The sequence below is a fragment of the Poecilia reticulata genome, chromosome 14 (genome assembly GCF_904066995.2).
Source record: "Poecilia reticulata chromosome 14, P_reticulata-male-v2, whole genome shotgun sequence".
In the NCBI taxonomy this organism is placed as follows: domain Eukaryota; kingdom Metazoa; phylum Chordata; class Actinopteri; order Cyprinodontiformes; family Poeciliidae; genus Poecilia; species Poecilia reticulata.
In genome coordinates, this window is record NC_088843.1 from 23,351,965 (window position 1) to 23,374,616 (window position 22,652).

Below are 22,652 nucleotides of genomic sequence, written 5' to 3' on the forward strand. Positions count from 1 at the left end.
CTGGAACTATTTTAGGTTAAAGGTTTAACATCGTGCCAAGATAATTTAGTTTTATAAGGTTTGCATTAATTCAGCTTTATAAAGTCTGGAACATTTTGTCTTGGACACTAAAAAAAAAAGAGCAGCTTCTTTGTTCTTCCGTCTTCTGAAGTCTCCATCAGCCCGTTTTTGATAAAATGATGCGATTTTCTTTTTTCTTTTTACAATCTGACAGGTTGGAGGCCTTAAACAGTCAGTGGGAGTGTAATATTTCTGCATGTCAAGCATAAGCGATTGGATTTTAATTCGTCTGTATATACCTCATTATTACTTGGAGCCAGTTGTCATAATTGCATTCATTATTAAAACTGAGCTGATATATCACCTCAGTATGAAATGTTGACGATGCAACATGTTAGTATTCATTAAAGCAATTTTCCTGCTGTTTCCATCCTGAACGAGAAGTCTAGCTGTTTTTCTCCGGAGCAGATTTCGCCTGCGGTTGGTGTCTGTATTATAAATAACTTAAAAAGGATGAAAATCTCCTCATTCTTCTGTCTGTTCTCCTTTCCGCCTCCCCTACCACTCATCTATGCTCAACACGAGTGCTTCGGCGCTTCGCGTGTGTGGCTTGAATTTCTATGAACGTCTCCCCGACGCGGGGCGACGGGGGCCGAGTCATTGATATGTGCAGCAGGACTCTGGATAAACAGCGTTACAGCAGCCTCGCCTGATACATTTAGATTGCGCAAAGACAGAGAGGCGGGATGACGGGAGGCCGGCGGAATTGGACGGATGAGATGACACCAAAGGGAGCCGCTTTCTCCTCCTCCTCCAGACAAAATGGATTCATGGCGCATCGATAGACAGGACTGTGCTTTAGAGGACAACAAATAAATGAGGAGCTGTGTCAAGTTCTCGACTCCTATCTGTAGCGGAGATCAAGCTCCTTCTACGTTCTTCTCGATCATCCGCTTGTTTTGTTTGTGGACCAAAAAGTCGTGTTGATAAAAGTCGCCTCTCCCGGCGTCTCTGTCGGGAAACCGAAATAAGAGGTGGCGGCTGCACACTGGGCCACTTACGGCTGCATTAGGATCAGCCACCCGACTGCCACTGAAACGCCTTGTGCATCATTTCAGCTCTGTTTGTAATGACAGGGAAGTCATGCAGCAACAGTCTTCCTCCACAGCGTGCTTTTATCTTCAAATGGACACTCGCTTTGTTCAGGCTCTTGTTCCTGCAATGCATTACTCCACTTACAGCAGCGTTTGAATGGAGCTTCGTTTGTAATGCAATGCTTATTGGCCTGTCTTTCCTCTTAATGCCATTACAACGGCTTGTTACTGTTCTGCTGTTGTGTGGGGTAATTGGTTCCAGCTACTATTCTGTACTCATTCAAGCTGCAAAACACATTTTGCTTTACTTGGAGAGTCTACTGTCAAAAACAGTGACAGTTGATTGGACGGGCTTAGTCACTAATGAAGCAGCAAGACTGTTTGCTGTTAAAATGTCCTCGTAGTTCCTGTTGACAGAAACACAAAACAACGATCCGTCTTCAGTTAGCATGACGTGATCTGGCTAAAATACCCCCCACCATGTTGAAGCTGTTTGTGTGGGAACAGTTTGGAGCAACAGGCAGACAATAATGTCTACCACACTTTTCTTTTTCCTTCCACTAAACCTTCACCAGAGAATTCAGGCTGGTCAAAGTCAAACTGAATTACTTTAATGTTCTCCCAGTCTTTGGAACAGCCAATGTGGTGATGAAGCTGAAGTTGGTATATGATTCACAGCGTCCCCATGAAGCGCTGAAATAAAGGGATATTTCACCGTGTTTTGGTTTTGAAGTAATCTGGTCTGAATTTTACCAAATCTGGCTCGATGTTTGAAATACAACAGTGATCGAAATTAAACGGCGCGTTTCTAAACTGAGCCCAATTTCAAAATAAAAATAATAATTTCAAAAAAAATATCAACTGCACTGCATTCAAAGGATACATCTTAGAAAAGGTTAGAGTTTAACCGCAACTGAATTTTTCTGCTCTGATTATTATTATTATTATTATTATTATTATTATTATTATTATTATTTTAAACCTGGTTTGTAATTAATTAAACAGTGATTTGCAAATGTATTTAATACAGGAATTAATTTAGAAAATAATTTCAAAGTCTCATCTTGTAGTTGTGAGCCTAGTGCTGTGAATGTTATTTCCCCATGAGCTCAACATGTTATGAGCCAATTAACTGTCTACCTAAGAAATCCAGTAATTAAAGAGAAGTTTGGTTGATGTGAAAGTTTAAACAGACTGAGGTTAAATTGACCAAAAAAAATGGTCAATTTGATTGTTTGATTTTAAAATAGTTGTCAAATTAATTTTAAATGATTTAATTCCACATGATTGCAGATGAAAATACATCCCGGTTCTTATATCAGTTAAGAACCATTTTGGTTTTCCACAGTTAGAGCACAGGAGATCTCCGCCTATTTGCACTTCAGCAGTTTGTGGATTTTTCTGCGGGTTTTGCTTCACTGCCTCTGTCAAATCACATTATGGGACATCTAGATGATGAAAACCACCCAAAGACCGTGAACTTGAATCATATTATCTGTATTGTTTGTTGTTATGTCTCCATTTACGTTTTTTTCTTGTTTCATCCTGTCAGGCAGGTTACCTTATCTTACCTTTGTAGCTATCGTAAGAAAAAGAGGGCGGGTGGGGAGCCTGTGTGCGTTTCCTTCAGTGAATGTAGCAGTAGTTATGATTTATGCCCCGCCAAGTCCGGCGGCGATATGAGGCGGTTAAAAAAAATAAATAAAAAGGAAAAACTTCTGAATTACACGAGGCAAGCTGTTACGGCTCAATAACACGGGCCTGTAATCGGCTCACATTTCAGTCGCACACACAAGTGAAGTCAAACAGCCCTTGGTTGAGGCTGCGTTTTACGAGGAGGCACACCGCACGAGGTGATCAGCATATGTTCTGTTGACATAAATTTCAAATTTACTGCCGCTGTCAAAAGTGACTGTTGGACAAAGTTGATTATTAACTGAGTAAATGGCCTCAGAGAGTTTTATGAGAACTTCCTTAATGGCTACAGTCAGTCTGTTTCAAATCAGCCTGCGTCCCTCCCACCGCGCAGACAAAACACACACACACACTCGCGCACCTTCCGCTATATATCTCGGAAGCAAGACATGAGCAGACAATTATAGTGTGATTTGATTTTCTAATGTCTTAAAGATCAATAAATGAATCCAAATGGAAGCACCAATGAGGTCTTTTCATTAACAAACGTTGGTCCTTCTCTGGCAGTGCTGTCTGGAGGTTTGTTTGGGTTTTCCTCCTCACTTTGGAAAAATCTTGATTCAAGAATGTCCCATGACTGGAAAAGCGTCCAAGTGGAAAATAAACTTTGGAAAAATATTTTTATTTCCAGACTTTGTTCCTGATTCCATCGTTTAAAATGTGAATCCCTCTGACTGTCTGTTTGACCATCCGTTCTGTGAGTTGACTTAACTACAGTGGACATTTTGGCAATAGTTTCTCTCTACAGTTTGGATTTTAAAGTTTTTATTCTTGACAGGAACTTGCACTTTACATCTGTAATGTAGCCTTTATTCCTGGCGCTTAAGCCGGGCCAAGCTGCTAATGGTCCTAAACCCTACTTTTCAAAGACAGGATTATTTTAACAGGCGCTGTTTTCATTCTGTTCAACATCAAGAAATGTGCAGTTTCGCTGTGCAGTGCTGGCTGTTGCTGTTAAATTTAACACACTCTCAGCTGCACACAGAACCCTCTGCTCGTCAGCGCTACATTTAGAGAGCAAAAAAAGCAAAACGAAGCGCTGGTTCCACTTTGAGTGCCCTTAATAAGACCATCCATGCCTTATCGGTGCTCTGTCTGGGGGGCACAATGGTCAGATTGAGGCAGGACACAAAAGGCTTTAGAAAGTCTTTGTGCTCTGTGTGTGTTGCTGCTTGCCGATTACGTGTGTTTCCCCTCTTATCGGCGTAAAAGTGAGTACCTCACGTTTGACCCCCTCCTGACGCTTTGCTCAGGTTGCTGTATCACCGGTGGAGATGGATGACCTACCATCTAAAATCACTCATTTCTGATGATTTCAACGCACACTACCTGCAACATGGATAATCACAGGACTCGGTTCAGTTAATTAGAGGAAATGTGCAAGAGCAGAGTACGAGTGCAGCTGTTTTATTTCCCCCCACAGCGAGGTGAGCATTCCCAAGTACGAGTGACAGTTGCTTAAGTGGAATGCAATGTAGCTGTGACACGGCGGCTGAATGGTAGCACTAAGTTTGCAACTGCAGCTGTTGGACATGTAATATGTCTGAATGCACACTTCCTCACTGTCTGATTCCTCTGCTATGGTATTCTGATTGAAACTGGAGTAGAGGGTTTAAATTGCTGACATGGTGCTGCTATAATTCAATAAAACATCACATATATCCTATATCTAGTTCAAGTATTATGGTGTCCTAGTAGCGAGTGATGGTAGGATGGAGCTGGGGAGAGATGCATCAGGACCTGATTTGCAGTAAAGCAAATCCTCTTTAAGTGTGTTTCCATCAATGTCCTTTTTGGGGGGCATTTCGAAGAATCACATGAGAAAAGATTGATGGAAATGGCAAAATTTGAAAAGAAAATTTTCTCAATTTTGCCACGTTCAATGGGTTTGAGAATGCTTACGATCTTTGGTGACGGGAAGGGTCTCTCCTGAAACTTGTTCTCATTAGGGAGGTCGGACCAAGAACAAACTGGATAAACGAAGATGATTCAAGCAGAATGGTTAACTTTGGTTCCCCTCATGGAGCCAAGCCTGGCGCCGGGAGTTCACCATTGAGCACCTAGTGGTGGAGCCCAAAATGACATCAGGAGGCTGCCTCCACCTGGATCCTCAGCTGCTCAAGCTCAACTTAAAGTCAGATGCCGTATGAGCCGGGTGGCATGACATGGATCTTCCATACATGTTGGTCTGTGGTGGATGGACCCTTGTCTATTAGCAGTTCAGTATTTGTGGATTTTTTTTTTTGGTAAATTGTGACTACAAATTACTCAAGAAAAAATTGCATGTCCATGGATGTCTTTCATACAGCGTATCAAAAGTATATGAAAAAAAAAAGACAGCTTGGGAAGCTGAAATATGTGTGGGTGTAATGCTACTTTAGATGACATTAGGTGTCATTTACAAAGCAGCCAATCCATGAACATCATTCATTTTCCTTGGCACTGATTGGCTGTAATCTCAAGAGCAGAGACAAGATTGTGGATGTTAGCTTCTGCGCTAATGCTTAGCCTTAGATGGTTTACGTTGTGTGTATTCTTGCCTACCAAGGTATATTTGGTGTTTGAACCATTATCATACTCCTTCTCCATTATAACTATTTCTCTGAAGATTTTGTCTCCTCCTTTTTCAGGGACAGATTTAGTATTTATAGAACATTTCATTGACTTGAATCTTCCCAACAGCAGTTACGCTATTCAAATTTCAACCACAAAATGGTTACCCTGACTTATGTGTCCTTTTAGCATTTTCTGATCCAGTTTCAAGGCTTTTATGCAGCAATTAATTGAGAGGACTCTGCTTGGCCGCTTCAACTCCTGCAGCCACCTCAGGGGAAAGCGCTATAATCTCTGCCTGTCTTTGTCTCGTCACTGCGCTTGTCTTCCTCCGTCTGATTTGAGGTGCACAAGAAAGCTGTAAATCAATTTGCATTCGACATCTGACATCAATCAGTCATGTTTTGGGAGAGCAGCACCACCTCCTCCTCAGAGACTTGGAGAGCCGGCATGATGGATGGCTGTCATCTCGCCCAAGTTGAGGGGATCTCTTATCAAGGGCATTGTTTCCCCAAGAACTCGCTCGGCTGATCGGTCTCTGCCACCCAACTTCGCAGAGGGATTGTGAAATCTGTTTGACATTGTCGTTTTTTTCTCACCTGAACGTTGAATCATAAGCCTTTCCTTTTTGTGCTGCAATTTTGGTTTCGCCAGCTGCCTTGGTTGTGATTCCCCCAGTATGATCTAGCAATGTAAGACGGTGACCTGTGTTGAAGATTAAACTCTGAAAGTGCACCGTCTTGACAAACAGTCATCTCATTCGTGGGCGTGTGAGTGCTGCCGCTCTCAAGATGAAGCATTTGAAGTATTTAGGAGGCTTAAGGCTCCGTGGCAGTTGTTTGGCAATTCTTGTCACCTTAATTGCTTTAGAGCGCTGTTTTAGATATCGCTCAAGAATAATATGCTTTTCACTGAGCCGTGGGGTCCTTGAGGATTTCGCAACACAGGCGGTTTTTAGTGTTAAGTCTGTTATTTAGTTACCTAACCTTCAAGGCCTTTACCACACAATCAAATATTGACCCTTCGTTTTGTCTGACCTCATGCACCTAAACTGCCTGTCAGCCTAATGACTGTCCATTTGGAAATAGACGATTTATTGTCAATCAGGGATTGACCCTTCTCGTAAAGCTGTTAGCCGTCCTGCAACTTTGCGTGAGGGAAGCATTCTGATTCAATTTGCTGCAGCCTTGCTTGAATTTTGCTTTGACAGTTTCCTATCGAGCTCCACTGACCTGTAGTTGTTGAACCAAGTGTTATTTTTATCTGCTGATGAAAGTGCAACATCATCTCACAAAATAACAAAGCTCCCAAAAAAACAAACTTAAAGTGACTCCATTAGAGATCTGAGCGTGTTCCTGCACATGAAGTGCTGAACTTTTTGCCACTTTGAGTTCGAAAAAGGTTTTACTGTTTTTTTTTTTTTTTTTTTCTTTCTTTCTTTGTTGAACATCTGGCTTTTTCCAAGTGAAAACTGGAGCAGTGTGTTGGAGCCATTTTTGATCTGCCTTGTCCACTTTCTATTATCTGCTCATTGTGTATTGTCAGAAAGGTGGTCATGTGACTAATAAATATTTACTATGAGTTTGTTGGTTAAAATGACTTTGGTTTGATCAGGAGTCATGATCTGATCTTTGAGTCAACTAAGGTCAGATTTCTAACCAATTAAAATTAGGTTTAATCCAAGATACTTCTATAATTAAGATACTTAATTCAAGAAAAAGAATTAAAACAAACTTAGAGTCCAGAGACTAGTTTGTTAGTCACTCTTTATCTTATTTTTTTGAAACTGTAGAGTACTCACTATTTAGACCAATATTATACGTCTTAGATTAATTTTTAGATTATTATGCAGAGAGACTCCTATTATTGCAACATAGAAAATGAATTAGCACGAGCTTAGAATCCATTTCTGGTCCATTTTTACATTTCTTGAGAGTGAGATATGATGTGTTGCTCTTTTGAGATCTTTGTTCCTACTTTGTGTTGTCATGTCTGACAGTAATCAAGTCTAATTGGCAAGTTAAATTAAAAGTTTTTCTTTTTTACACGATATAATTTGGAGAACGCTTGTCTTTAATTTTTATCTTACCCTTGTCTATAGATGTAGGTGCAACAAAAGAAATATGTAAATAAAAAATATACTTTTTGAGCAGATATTGATGAGATGTTATGGTTCAAGGCTGAAACTGAATTCTAAACCAGTTGACTTGCTTGTAAAGCTGATCCTGTTGTTATTGACTCTTACCAATGGGGTACATTTGGTATAATTCAGTTTTTTTTTCTCGTTTACAGAAAGATGCACAGTGGAATGAAGACCTACAGCTGTGAGCTTTGCGGGAAGAGCTTTCTCGACAGTCTCCGTCTACGGATGCACTTGCTCTCCCATTCAGGTACCGATAAAATAAACACTATTATAGATCTTGCACTATAGCCAAGAGCATTGAAATTATGGGACCAGTGCCATCGCCACTGCACACAGCAGTGATCCACTCATGAAGCAATTATTTTACCAAAACAAATGTTAAATCATTTATTTCATCAGCTTTGAAGGAATTACAAATGATAAATGTATAAAACTCACTGTGCCTTTATGTTGATGCTTTATTACAAGGGAAAAAAGGGGGAAAAGAGCAGTATTAAGTAGTTAAAAATACTTCAAACAGGAGACATAAATTACATTTTAGACAATTCTTTAAAGTGGGGGTGTCCAAACTTTTTGCAACGATGGCCAAGGATTGCTCAGAATCTTGGTGTGTACAGCATCACAAAGTCTTTGAAATATCTTGCTTTTGCAGCACGCGGGTGTTGTAGAGAGATTGTAGACATAGATACCAATGACATCCTGGAAGCTGAACAAACCAATGAGTGCCACTGACTAATGAGCTTCCTGTAACATTGAGCCGCCCGGAGGCTCATCACCATCCAGTCTCCCTACACCTCTGGGGCTTTAAACGTTATAAAATGAACTGACGTCTGGTCCTCAACCACATGTAGTTTTAATTGTTTTTTTTTTAAGGGGCTAACAGTTCCCTAATTCCCTTCCTCACGGACTATGAAATCAGTAAAAGCCAAAGACTTAAATGCCTCAATTTAAACATCAAGGTGCTTAAGTTGTCCCTGTTTGGGACACAGCAACGTCCCCAACCCTCCCACTTCTCGATCCTGGATTCTGAGGAGAATAATTACAGGAATCATTTGTTTGTTCGTGTCTCACCAGCAGTTTAACAGTGACTGACACTGATGCTGACAGCCTTGCTATGTTTATGACAAAGATGAATGACAAACTCACGCTGTGCCAGTGAATTGGCTCAGCACACAGCTCAGTGTGTCACAAGCAGAAGTTGCTCCGAGCAAATATTCACTGTTTATTTTTAAATTACACCCCGTTTTCACAATCCTCACTGCGCAAACATGTGACAACCAACCCCCCACCTACACACACACACGCGCACACACACACCAGCACTACCAAACCCCCCAGCCTCTCAATCACTTGTCAGAGCAGAAAGAATGAAGCTCTACAACGGAAAGCAAATAGTTTATAAATGATTATGTTCCTGTGTCTGTCATTACTGTTTAAGTCTCCTCTGATCAACTAAGAGGGATTTTTAAGGCTATTATTAATATATGTTCGCTATTGAAACTATGTGTTCTAGATTTACTTTTTATTGTTTTACTTTCTACAAAAGTTTTAGAATCCTTAAACACCACGACTCCCAAAGGTTTGATCTCGGTGCACCGATTGATGATTTTGTAAAGCTATGATCTGCCAATATCGATTTTTCTGGATAGACGATTGCAAAAGTTTGTTTTTTATTATTAGTTTAAAGTCAAAGTTCAAGAACTTTCCCTTTCTTCATCACTGAAAATCTACTTACACAGTAAATGTCGATGTCACACTGTGTGTATAGGAGAGATCAGTCGGTGTTATGCAGCTCTGTACTGTTTCAAAATAATGTTAATTAAAAGGCTTTTATTATTATTATTATTATTATTATTATTATTATTAAAGATTAGCATAATTAACCTAATGGGCATTATTGTCTGTTTCCGTGATTATTCCTGGTATAGTAAGTTGACCCTTACTGTAACGTCTGAAGCCAGTATTTCCAAGTCTCCTACAACTTTTGTTGGTCGTCTGACTTGATCTTAAAATCAAAAATGACTGTGTTTGACTCGTCACTGACAAGCAAACAGAGAAATGTTTTTAACACAGAGACCTGCAGCGCTAAGGCATGGTGGGTTCACTCACTGGGAGAAACATGAACATCTCTGGTGCAGAGATCTGTCACCACGAAGCCATGCTAATGAATTTGTAGTCTAGAGAACTTCTGCTAATGATAATACAATAGCATACTACATTGGATAAATAAGAAAAAAAATATTTTTAATGCAGAAACGAGTGCCTTTTGAAAAGTTTGCCTGAGTACTGTAATGTATCTGCACTTAGTGCTCGGTTTTAGAGCTCCTTTTGCATTAATTACTGTATCTGTGCATTATTGCTGCTGTTACTTTCCAAATGACATTTCCCTCCAACTAAACTTCCTGTAAGCCATAATCAGTAAAATGACCAGAAATAAATGATTGAAATATGTCTCTGGGTTTAATGAATCCATATGAGTTTTTAGTTTTTTAAATGAATCCATCCATCCATTTTCTTGACACCCTTGTCCCTCAGTGGGGTCGGGAGGGTTGCTGGTGCCCATCTCCAGCTAACGTTCCGGGCGAGACACACAGGACAAACAATCATGCACACACACACTCACACCTAGGGGCAATTTAGACAGACCAATTAACCTGACAGTCATGTTTTTGGACTGTGGGAGGAAACCGGAGTACCCGGAGAAAACCCACGCATGCACAGGGAGAACATGCAAACTCCATGCAGAAAGACCGGGGCCGGGAATCGAACCCAGAACCTTCTTGCTGCAAGGCAACAGCTCTACCAACTGCACCACTGTGTGGCCCTTTAAAATGAATTGCTGAAACTAAATATATTTTTGCACCAGAATAGTAACCCAAAATGAAAATAGTGTTAACTTCTGTATTTTGCGTTGGATTCTACTAGGTTAATGTTTCTTTTCAGTGATTTAAAGAACATTTTCAGTGATTGTTTCCTTTCATGTCATGTTTTTTTTCTCTCTTTTCATTTGCTAATTACAAATCAATACATTTATTGTAGAGATGATGCTGCACATTTCATAAGGAATGCTTTAGACTCTTGTCCCTTATTTTTATCCTATGAGGTAACAACAAGGAATATTTGTATAATTTTTTTATTGTGAAGCTTCTGGAAGGGCTTTGACTCCAACACGTATGTTATACCAACAGGTTGATAATGAGTTAGAGTTTAAATATGCTGTCATTGAATGAAAGTGATGATCAAGTGGAAAACAGAACGGTGAAAACTCGAGGAAGAACCACACGCCCCACCATGAGCGGAAGATGTGGGCAGCGTATTTTTAGCATCTGTGGCAGCAAGTGCACAAACTTTTTCTTTGCCTTCTTTTTTCTTCTTCTTCTTTCCTCTTTCCATGCAAGGCTGTGTCGATGCGCGACATCAACCTGTGCTGTTGCACGAATCACTGTTGATTCATCGCCGCTTTGGTCTGGAGTGAAAGGCAAGCCGAGCGCTTCAGTCGAGACGGGCGACGGTTAGGGAAGAGACGGCGCAGAGACAGAGCCTCTGTGATACTCTTTGTTGTCTTTTTCTTTTGTATTTTTCTTTTTTGCTTTTTTTTTTCTTTTTTTCTTTTTAGCTTTTTTTTTTATTCCTCTTCTGCTCCTCCGCCTCCACCGTTTGACTCTCAGGGCTTTATCTGGGTCTGACACCACGTCTGGATTTTTATCATGTCTCTTTGTAATGACGACACCTCACCCAGTCCCAAAACCCTCAGCTTGAGCCTGTTTCCTCCCCTCCGACCCCCCACCCCCACCTCTCCTCCTGTCGCTATACTCCGTCAGCTCGCTTCACAAAAGCCAGAATATTGTGGAGATGAGGCGAGAGGCTTGTTGGTATGCGCGGCGCGTCGTGGATGTGGAGCATTTCAGACGCTGCTGCCTTGCTCGCCCGGTCTCTCTCTCTCTCTCTCTCTGCCTGTCTTCCTGTCCTTCTGTCTGTCTCTCCCTCAGCTTGTTGTAGCTACAGAAGATTTGGCAGCTCGCCCGTCTGGGCAGCATGCCACCTCTGAGGGTACAGTATGTACAGTCTACCTTCTGCCAGCTATTTCATTTTTGTTTTCCCCTCGTCTTGTTCCGTCTCAGGCCACGTGTTTGGTTTTTTTTCCCTGTTAGTATTGTTTTTATCTCCACATGCTGTTTAATGTTTGACAGGCTGCGTGGAGCCAAGGCCTGCATGTAGAGGGTGGAATTCAGAGCCTTCGCTTGCAAGTAATTTTTACAGTGCTGCTTTGCAAAAGTATTCAACTTTTTCCCATGTCATTACAGCCACAGAGTTTGAGAACAAGGAAGTAGCATTTAATGTTAGTTTTCAACATCCATCACTGTCACTGCTGAGCAGAAGCATTCCCAGAGCCTGACTCTACCACCACCGTGCTTTACATGGATCGTTTTTTATACACTTGAAATTAAGAATTTATTCTCAACAAACTTACCTTGCTAATATAAAATAATACAAATACAACATGTGAGATGTGTTCAGCAGTTTTAATTTACTGCTCACATACAATTGAAATGAGAAGACACATCCCTACCCTTTTTTTCTCTCTTTCTAAAGTCAAATCAACCAAATTTAGACCAGACACAATTTGTCTTTATTTAGGGATGTCAGGTTAAAGTGGCTTGAGTACAAACTTATGAATAAATGTTTTTTTCTGACTCTGTGTTATTTTCCTTCTTTTAAACTTGTTGGTTTACAAAGTGAAATATTTTACAGTTGGTGGTTGGTGTGAAAAAGTTAATTTGTATAGCAAATTAGTCAGCAACAAAACAGCTCAAAGTGCTTTACATCATAAAACACAGAAATATAAAGTCATAAAAGACACCAGACAAGAGGTATGAATATTTTTGCAAGGTACCATAAGAGGATTAACACTTCTGTTTCTCCTTCTGTTTTTTCAGATTGTTTTAGAAAATACCAAATTTTACTCAACTTTGTTTCAAAGTGGGAGGGCGGTCATTAAATATTGAGACAGATCTGGAACAGTTTCAGAAAATCTGCCAAATAGGGCACTTTCCTCTGGAGGACGTGCCTTCAGTGCATCTTCCAGTTACATTTTCAAAGACTTTCGGTAGAAAATAATTTTTTATTTCTGAATATAATAGGTACACATCTTTTAAACACCTTAATCTTTGTAGAAATTTGTCAGTTTACTCTTTATTTCAAACAAGATCAAAAAAGGTCTACTTATTAAAGAATATACATCTAAATCAAAGTGAAATTGTAGACTAAATCGGGGCTGAATGTAGTCAAAAAATTGAAACATAGCAGACCTCTAAATCAAGCATTTCTACTAATCTCCAGGAACCGAATCTTGACATGTTAAAGCCACCAAATCCCTGCCACAGCTCCGATGGTTCTACAACGCTGACTTCATTATGCAAACGCACATCTTGGTGCGGCATGTTCAACTCCACCCTGACCTAAAAATGGCTGCCGTGCCATGAAAAGGGCTCGTCTTTTGGGTTATTGTTGATGTTACACAAGTCTAAAGTGTGTTTATCTTTAAAATAGCTTTTTTTTTTTTTTTTTGGTTAATTTTCAAGACACTGTTCTTGGTAACTTACTACTCATGTATCAAGTTAAATTATATTTTACTTTTTAATTAAGAGTATAATACTGTGAAGGGTAATCCCCCTGTATAACTAATACCCATTTGCTAGAACCGGTGATGAGTCCTTAACGTCCTTAACATGTGGTGGAGTTTTGACCCACTATGCTTCGTAGAATTACTTGAATTCAGTCGCATTGAAAGAATGACAGCCCCTTCATCCAAATTAAGGCTGGGCTTTGACTAGGCCATTCTAAAACAGTAATCTGGGGTTTTTTGAGTCATTAAAAGGTGAAGTGGCTAATTACTTTGGATTATCAGCATTTTATGTTAGAGACCAAAAGTAATGGTTTCACCAAGTTGTTGAAGTGATTTAAAAACTACTTCTTAGATTAAAATTAGTGTCATGATCTGAATGACTTAAATGGAGCACAATTTTTTTGAAGTGCTGTATCTAGATTACTACGCTTAAAGACTGGAAAACCAGATGGTTTTTGGTGGCTCATCTCATTTAATCAAACTCATAATATAGATTCTCAATATATAGTAAAATGCTGGTTGATCATTTACTTATAAAAAAAGAGGGAAGTGTCCATGTAGGCGTTGAAGGTGAAACAGATTTTTGTTTAAATGAAAATTTACCAGAACAGATCTAGCCTCAGCCAGCTGTTTGACTTGGCTCCAACGTGCCAATTCACTCTTCTAATCTGATCTCTTCTAGTCAGAGTTTAAGAGCAAAATGGCCCAATAAATGAGAACATTTCAATAAAAAACAAAACAAAAAAATGCTGTGAATTCACATAAATATGGTGGGAGGGTCAGCCTTCCTATTGGGCTTTGCCTGTTTCCTTCTCCGTGGCGCTTTTGTCTGGCTGTTTTGGCGCTCGGCTTGGCCGGTCGGCTGTTTTGGCGCGGTGCCGGCTCTTCCCTCTCAGTGATGACGACATATTTGTGCCGGCAGGTCTGGATGTTCTGCCAGCATTCCAGCATTTATGATCGCTCGCAGATGTGAGTCCAGGAACACACTGTACTGTACCCAAACCCAGAAATTAATGAAACTTGACTGCCTTCCAGGCCACAAATTCCTAAATGTGCGTGTGTGTTTGTTTGTGTGTGCGTGTGTCTGCAGTGTGTATGCATGAGTGAGACGAGAGTCGGGGGAATCGAGGGGGTGGGCTGCTATTAAAAGCAAGTAGCAGGAAGAGAAGTGGATCAGAACAAAACAAAAATGAACCAAATTGTTTAGTGGTTTGCATTAACTTTTTTTATGTTTTTTCTTTATTTCACAGCTGATTTTTGTCTCCTGAATCCACTCCAACTCCCTCAGAGTTCTGTGCAAAAGTTCTGAGTCAATGAGTCAAAACATTTAACATTTCTACCAGAATTTGAACATTTTTTTTTTTATCAGACTGGATGGTTTTAAAGTCCTCACTCAAATATATTGGATTCAGGTCTGAACTTTGACTAGGACATCCCAATAGATGGAATGCTTGGATTTAAACACTGAAAGCAACCTCTGTCAGGATTTCTTCCAGTTTCCCCTGAGTTGTGGATCTCTACTGCTCCTCCAGAGTTAATGAATGGCTTTTGACTGTTTCTCTGTTTGATGCTCTCTTCATCCAGCTTAGTGCAGCAGAACATTAAATATTTCAGCAAAATGTGTCGCATGTGTATACAAGAACCTAACTTAGCACTGATGTTCGAAGGAGCTTGCTTTGTTGATAAAAACTAAAAAACAAATTCAAGATGGCAGCCATTTTTGAAGATGGTCATTAAGGAAAATTTGTTCTTGCACTATATTTCCCAATATGTCTCGCAGATAAATACTACTGGTGTCAAATACATATTTGGACCCATAGAAATCACATTTACCTTTTCTTTTTTCAAAATGGCCATCTTTGTTGTCACGGAAAATTTATTTTTACACTAAAATCGCCAATCAGATGACTGTTTGGTGTCAAATTGGGGCCTATGTAGTTTGAAACCATAGAAATCATATTTTCTTAATCTTGTGTTTCATTTCTCTAGTGATTGTCTTCAATATGGCCGCCTTTGTTGTGATGGGGAATATGTTTGCTCTAAAATCCACATTTTTTGCTGCTGGTGGCCATAGCTACCCAAAACAACATCTGATTTTGCTATATATTTTGACCTTAAAGTTGAATGAGTAGGATGGCCAAAGCCCAAAACATATGATGTAAAAATGGGTAACATTTTATGGCAATAATTGCCGTAAAAGGCTCAAAAACTGCGGCCATCTTGAAAAATGGCCTTCATCCTGAAATTCAAGTGGCTAATGGGAAATATGGAAAAACATACGACCTGAAGGGTGAGAACACAAACGTTCCCCGCTTGTGTTCACACTTTAAAGATTTTTACAGCAAGAGTTCAGATATGGACATCAGAGGTCATAGGTCAGATTATGGATTGAACAGTGCTCTGTGAAATGCTGTTGTAGAACCTAACCCTTCTCAAAACGTTCTTCCTGTGTTTTGTGTGAATACGTCTGTGAAGCGCCGTTTACTGCACTGATTTTCAAAGTGCATAAACTCAGCTTGACAGAGAATACCAACAGCAGTAGCTCATTACATAGCGGCATATTTCTTTCCTCCTCTGCAACTTAAAACTGACGTTGCGCTCCTCGCCGTACTTCCCCTGACCCTGTTGATTTACGGTTCCCCACACCGCCGGCATCGGGCCGCTGGAAGACTCCCAGCTGGGTTCCATTACACGGCAGGGCGCAAGTGAGAGGTGACACAGCACAGGGGCCCGCTCATAATACAGCAGCATCAGGCGTAGCTGTCAAGCTAATATTTTTAGTAGCCTTCAGAGACGGTGGAGTGGAGTGGACTGTGTGTGTGTGTGTTGGGGTGGGTGGGGGCGGAGAATGGGTGGGTGGTGTGGGTGGGTGGGGGTAGGGGTAGCGGTAGGGGTGGGGGTTCTTGTTAGACTTGTGTCCTGAGCAAATGCGACTTCATTGGAAACGTGTTACTCAGAGCGAGTGCCCTCCTTAAGCCAGTACTCTGTGTGCCTGCGCTCTGGGCTTCTGGGAACAGAAGTGAGGTTTTGAAGAAATAAAACACAAAAATAGGTGAAGTGAACAGTATGTGAGGGATGATCCCCTGTGATAAAGAGTTTGAATGAGTGGGCTGCCAGCTCCTTGGCTGGAGCCACTTTCGGGTCTGATGGCTTGTTGCTGTAAATGTCGTCTTCGTTTTTTGTTTTTTTTTAAAGCTCAGTGTGTCCCCACCTGACACCTGTAGCAGCTTTTCTGGAAGAGACGCTGTAGGTTTGAACTGTAACTCCTGAAAAATGCATCACCTGCATCCAAGTTAAAGTTATTGTCTAATGACTTCACCGTCTCATTTAAGTTTCTCAGATTAGAGTTTATACGCTTCTGGTCTCCATTTGCTCTCCAGCTTTGTATTTGTGTACTGACGTGGCCGCTTTATTAGATACACCCTACTAGTAATGAGTTGGACTCCATTTTACCATCAGAACTGCCTTAATGCTTTACAGCATTGATTCAATGAGGTACTAGAGACATGACTCAGAGATTTGGGTCCAGATTTACATGACAGCATCGCTCAGTTGCAGCAGAATGTTTGGCGAACTTCGATGAAGCGAATCTCCTGTTTCATCACATCCAAAAGGTGTTCTGTTGGATTTCGTTATCCAGCTTGAGATGATGGGGGAGGACCAAATTAGACTGATATAAGCTGACAGCAGAAATACATTTCTAATTTGTATTTTTTCAATATTTGTCGCTTAAGGTCATATAATTATGAATTTAAAAGTAGAATCTTTCTGAAATGCTTTGCATATCAACTCACTTTATATATATTTTTCCTCCCTTAAGATAAAATTGGTCGTTATGTTCAGTAATAAAAACAAAGACGGATAACATTCTAGATACTCGATGATTTAAAACATACATTTTTCTATGCAGGGGGTGTGTATCAACATTTATAATTTAACTTTATAAATTCAAAATAGTTTTCCGGTAAACAACAAACCATTTGGGCCAATTAAAAAAACTGTTGCAGAGCTGGAGAGCTCCTGCAGTGACAGACTGCTGCATCTTAGGTGCGCAAAGAAGAGATATAACAGATTCTTCCTAGACTTTCTAACCACCACTGCTCCCATCAAACTAAGTATTTACATTTCTGTTATTTGCATGTTTAATTCTCTTGTAAATAGTTAGATTTGTATACAGATGCACATTTTATCATTCTTTTAAAAAAGTTGCACATATCTTCCAAGCAGAACATGATGTTTTTAATAATGGTACAGTTTGTTTTTTTTTCATTTAGTTGTAAATTTGCTTTCTCTATTTACCCAAGCTGGAACAATAAATGGTATTTCTATGCTTTTCTATTCTAAATTTTGATGCATATGTTTGAGAATGTACCCATGATGACCGCCATTCTTTCCTGTGTTTAAATGTCTAAAGATGAAGCCATTTATTCATAACCCAAATAAAGACTTGAAGCAACTCCCTCAAACTAGATGTGGGCTAAATGAGAGCAAAGGTTTGGCCAACCACTGTCGACCCTTTAGAATAGGTTACAGTAACAAACACATGTGAAAACCAAAACCTCATTTTCAGAGATGTAAGTAGATTAAACCCTCCTAAGAATTAATAGCAGTAATAAATAAAAGGAATAAAAGATCCCTGAGGAAACCACTTCTTGCCAAATGAATGGCTCCAGCGGATTAGTGTATAATCCAATAACTGCTCTCCTTTTTTTTGGTGGTGTTGATTACTCCAAAACCCGTCGATCAGAAAAGTTTGAACGAAAGCTCAAAGTTGACTTTTCAGCTCTCTCCATTTTCTGACTAAAAGGAAGGAAAAATAATAGGAAGACTTGATCTTATTCCTTTTATTACAGGGATATTGCAGCTTTAAATCCTTTTGGTTGCTAAGTAGCGAGTGCCCCTGTGCTCCCTTAATGGGCTTGATTTGGTATTCCGCTCTGATGCCAAGTCTTATTTTTGTATGCGAGACAAAGTGTTTTGATGGAGGGTGATTGCTGAAACGTCTGTGTCTACCAAAGGCTGTTTTGTGCGTGTGTGTGTGTAGAGTGAGACTTTTATGGCCTCTCAGAGTACAGTACACTGTGTGCCTTCTGCTCAAAACAAGAACACAGTCGATTGAATTTTGGATTCGCTTCATCATCCCTCCCTCCTCCCAGCAGCTTTGTTGTCAGCAAGCAGTGTGTGTGTGTGTGTGTGCGTGTGTGTGTGTGTGTGCGGGCGTGAGTCTGAGGGAGGGATGTGATTGCTTGCAGTGTGTACATGATGCTGGTTTGCGTGTGTGTGTGGTAAAAGTCAATTATTGCAAAAGGCTGCCAATTAATTTGCTCTCCTGGAAATTCAAGTGATACTGTAGAATGCACACACCCATAAACACGTGTGTGTGTGCACATTAATCTAGTACGCACACATGCACACACACACCATTAACTGAAACGGAGAGAGCAGACGCGCTAGATGCAAACGTTTGTTTGCTCCAGAATGGGATGTTAAAATAGGTCGTGTGTGTTTGGGGGGGGGGGATGCTACAGGATGAATAGTGAACATTGCTCACAAGGGCTAAAGCAGGATCAGGTGGAAATGCTCTGTCTGCTCTGGAAGTGTATTATTCAGGCTGAGGGTCCTTCAGAACAGCTCAGGGTAGCAGGAGGACAATGGAGCGGGTTTTTATACGTCCTCTGTAGCATGGAAATCTCCAAAATGTGACACAACTGATTGATAGAACTGTCTGTGTGGGGATGCATCTAAAGCTTGTTGTTTATGCTGACGTCTAATAAGAACCATGTGGAAACGATTGGTGAGCCTGGTACCAAGGTGTTTTTATGTCAGCTTTACGTTAGAAAAACCTTTTACGGTAGACCTGTTTATCCACGATAAAGTAACAATGTTACTTTTAATTTAGTGAAAAAAGCGACAGTTAAAAACACAGGAAAATTAGACCAGGAGTACTTTTCTAATTGATAAAAATGATTCATGACATTTTTTTTTTTGTGGTAACTGTATTGCTGCGACTGCATATGGCACAACAGTCATAACACAAATACCACTCTAGAAAAAATCAGCAACAACTGTATTTAATTATATTTTCAGACTTTACTGATATTTATGGAACAAATTCTGGAGAAAATGGTAAATATCTTTTTGAGTCAGGTAAAAATTTCTAATACGGTCAGTTTTGCTTTTTTTTAATTTATTGAGACATTAATAAACAAAAAATCTCTCCATAAGAAATTTTTATGATAAATGATCATGTGATAAATGCCCAACCCGATATTAAGGACACTAAAAGCTCTATTCTGAAAACAGATCAACATAGAAGCAATGAATCAAGACTACCTTCTATGAAAAGTAAAAATAAGAAAAGAAAATAAAGTTAGCATCAGAAATTGCTCTGCTCTAAAAGGAGACATGGCCCACAGGGTGAGTGGTTTGTACAACTGAATTTTAATGGGAGTGATGGCTCTGCCTGTGGCTCTAATCCAGGAATGAAGCAGTTAAACCCAACAGCACTGGGTCAGGGTCACCTGTCTCGAAAAGAGGAAAAAAAAAAAAAAAACCCACAAACATAAATATGAATGCCATCAATACAATTAGCGTTTTTAATTTATCTCTACATTGTTTGGCTCATTCATGATCTCACTTGTAAGTGTTTAAGAAATATGAAAGACTTATTATCTAGGATAGTTATTGTCCCTAACGTGTCAGACTGTACATGATGCTCATAATGAAATATTGCAGATTATTATATAACATACTCTTTAAATCCCTTCCACAGATACAAATTTCTTACAAATACAAAGAAAAGAAGAAAAAAACATCTCTCTATGAATCCCAATAAACTCAGAAACATCTGGAGATGAACCTGCTTCCAGGAATGTTGCATCTGGAGGGCAGAATGGGCACGGAGAAAAGGAAAAGCAGATACTGTTTGTTACATTAGATAAACTGATCCAAGTTTCCCAGAGAAACTTTGTGTGTATGTGGCAGTGTGTGCTTGTGGTACTGGCAAGGTCCATTTGTTCAGCTCTGTATAGTAATTAGTGGTATTTTCCACATTGGGAGGAGGAGGAGGCTCTGCTTTATGTGTATCTGGACTGCACATGTCAATATAATCCTGGTTTAATTTTTATTCTTGTTTTTTTATCTTTCTCCTCAACGTGTAATTATTCTTTGCGACAGTGCTCACGTGGAGCAGTGATGCCCCTGTGCTTCTCGGGTGAGGGCTCCATCTGAGGCCGCTGACGGATTTCTGAACGCATCGCAAACCTTTTTCTCCCGATTAAAATATGAAAAAGAGAATCAGCAATGAGAGGCAGGTTGTACAGCGGGGGGAGATAAGGTTGTGAAAGCAGGAGGCTAAATTTAAATCGTAATTGGCCGACTTCCACAAGCTTGTGGGCATTTTAATGAGTCATAATAACTTCATTTAAAACCAGCTGAGCAGAAAATAGATTGGAGAGGAGCCTGTGGCTAGTATGGATTTGTGTTGCTGTGTGCGTGTGTGTGTGGCGGGGGTGTGCGTGTCTGTGTGTGTGTGGGGGGTGTGTGTGTGTGTGTGTGTGTGCATGTGCACTAGACTGGCTGTATTGAGCCAGGACTGTAAAACTCATATGAACATGAACATGCAGAGCCAGACACAGACGGTCACTGATGCAGGATTTCTGCATCACTGCTAGGAGAAAATCACAGTGCAGCTTTTCCTTCTTGGGTTTGTGTCAGTGCTCCGTAACGACAGTCAGCGCACGTTGTAGTCACGGCGGTGTTTATCCTGCACTCACTTTACCATCACAACCAGTCCTAGTCCTCAGATTTTCAGGGTGGTAATTTAAAGATTTGCATGAAAAGCAAATATATGTTTTATTTTATTTTAAACATGTATCATTAGTCTGATTTTGATTTAAGTAAAAGTAGTAAACCTGCTCATTGTTCAGGATATTTTTTGTTTTTTGCTGCCTATCTGCTCAGAGCCTCCAGTTGACATCAGTTGCTGCTCGTAGTTGGCCTATGCATGTATATTGTTCATCAAATACAACAGGCTATTAAGAATTGGAATAAAATATGCAAAAAAACAGCAAGGATGTAAACATTTCTTAGGCTTGTAGGGAGTAAGGATCTCTGATAACACTTCTTTGTGCGCCCAGGATGCAGCTGTCTGCAGCTGAAGGAGTTCTCCAGTTCAGTAGCACCTTCATGCATTGGGTGGGAGACAGTGTCCAACAGAATGAGACAATGTTGGACTTTTTCCAGCTGAAAAACCATCTAAAAAAACAACTAAATATTTGTATCTTTAGATACTTGCAAATATACCAGATGTGCCTGTTCAGTTAAAAAAAGACGCTATGTCATTATTGGATAACTTTAGGAAGTAGATTTAGCAAAAAGTGCAGTCTGTCTCTTTCTTCTTATTTTAATTGATTCAAACTTTTTATTTTCAGGACTTAGTTTCTTGACCAAGTGATGTGAAGTGTGGTGAAACTTAAGAAGCTATCAAAAGAACAAATACAGTAAATTAGGCTTAATTTTGTGCTGTACATCCAGTTGCATTAAATGGGATTTTGACCCCAATAGAGGAAGAAGTCTCATCAGAGATAATTCAATATTTGCAGCAAACTAAATCTCCTGCCTGCTGCTCTGAAGACATCGGTCTGTAGCTGGAAGCCAAACGGTGGTTCATCAAATCGAAGCTTCTTCTTGATCCAAACTGGAGGAGAAGTGAGCGTTATCCTAGAGACGGACACCGTGTGACTGTCACATTCCTGATCTGGTGTCTACATTTCTGCAGCATTATCCCACCACAATAAAACACTATTGTGTTAAGGACACAACAGTGGTTCATACATTTGCACTATAGCTATTAGATTGTTGCTGCCTCCTGTCTGTTTCTGTAATGAGCCGGCGGTATTCACTGACGTGCAGGAATTGAAGTCAGTCATTCAGATTTGACAGCTTCTTCATTGTGTCACGGCAGCGTGTGTAATTAGGCAGGTTTTACACAAGTGTCAACAGATTTTCACGTTAGCAGTCAGTCAGTCTCTGTTCACATCGTTCCCAGTTGTTCGCTTAAATCTCAAAGCTTGGACAAAAAAAAGCAGTATGTAGTTAAATAAATGGTCAGATGAATGAATTATTTTACAAAGACCTTGGCCAAGTCTTGTGATGGTCACATGAATTTATCATCAGAACGCCGCTCCGTCATATTTGCCCACTTTAAACTGCACTCAGACAGCATATCTGCCCTTTTATGTTGCCTTCTTTTATATTATTTATCAAATTCAGTCACTTTTGTGTTCTTGACAGCTCTAAGTTTACTGTTATCTGTTATGCATTTATTTGAATGAAATGCTTTTTTTTTATTTATTTTTTTATTTTTGCAAAGAATCAACATTCATTTGCAGCCTGAGACTGGGGAACCAGGATAGGGCGATTGTTTGTGATACAAACGGTAATAAAAGTAAATATCCTCTGAGGCACGGCACTTTATTGCATTATGTAAGTTGGCCAATAGCTCTGGGAAACTTTTTAGATCAATTTCGCAGCACAGATT

At 40.0% G+C, this 22,652-nt stretch overlaps 1 protein-coding gene across 2 annotated transcripts in view; it reads left to right on the forward strand.

Annotated features, from left to right (window-relative positions):
* zbtb16a (zinc finger and BTB domain containing 16a) overlaps nt 1-22,652 on the forward strand; it is a 173,942-nt gene that overhangs the window by 62,864 nt on the left and 88,426 nt on the right. For both annotated transcript variants that reach the window (XM_008428574.3, XM_008428573.3), the window contains one exon: nt 7,635-7,732. In XM_008428574.3, coding sequence (XP_008426796.1) covers nt 7,635-7,732 — 98 coding nt within the window. The remainder of the gene's footprint in view (nt 1-7,634; nt 7,733-22,652) is intronic.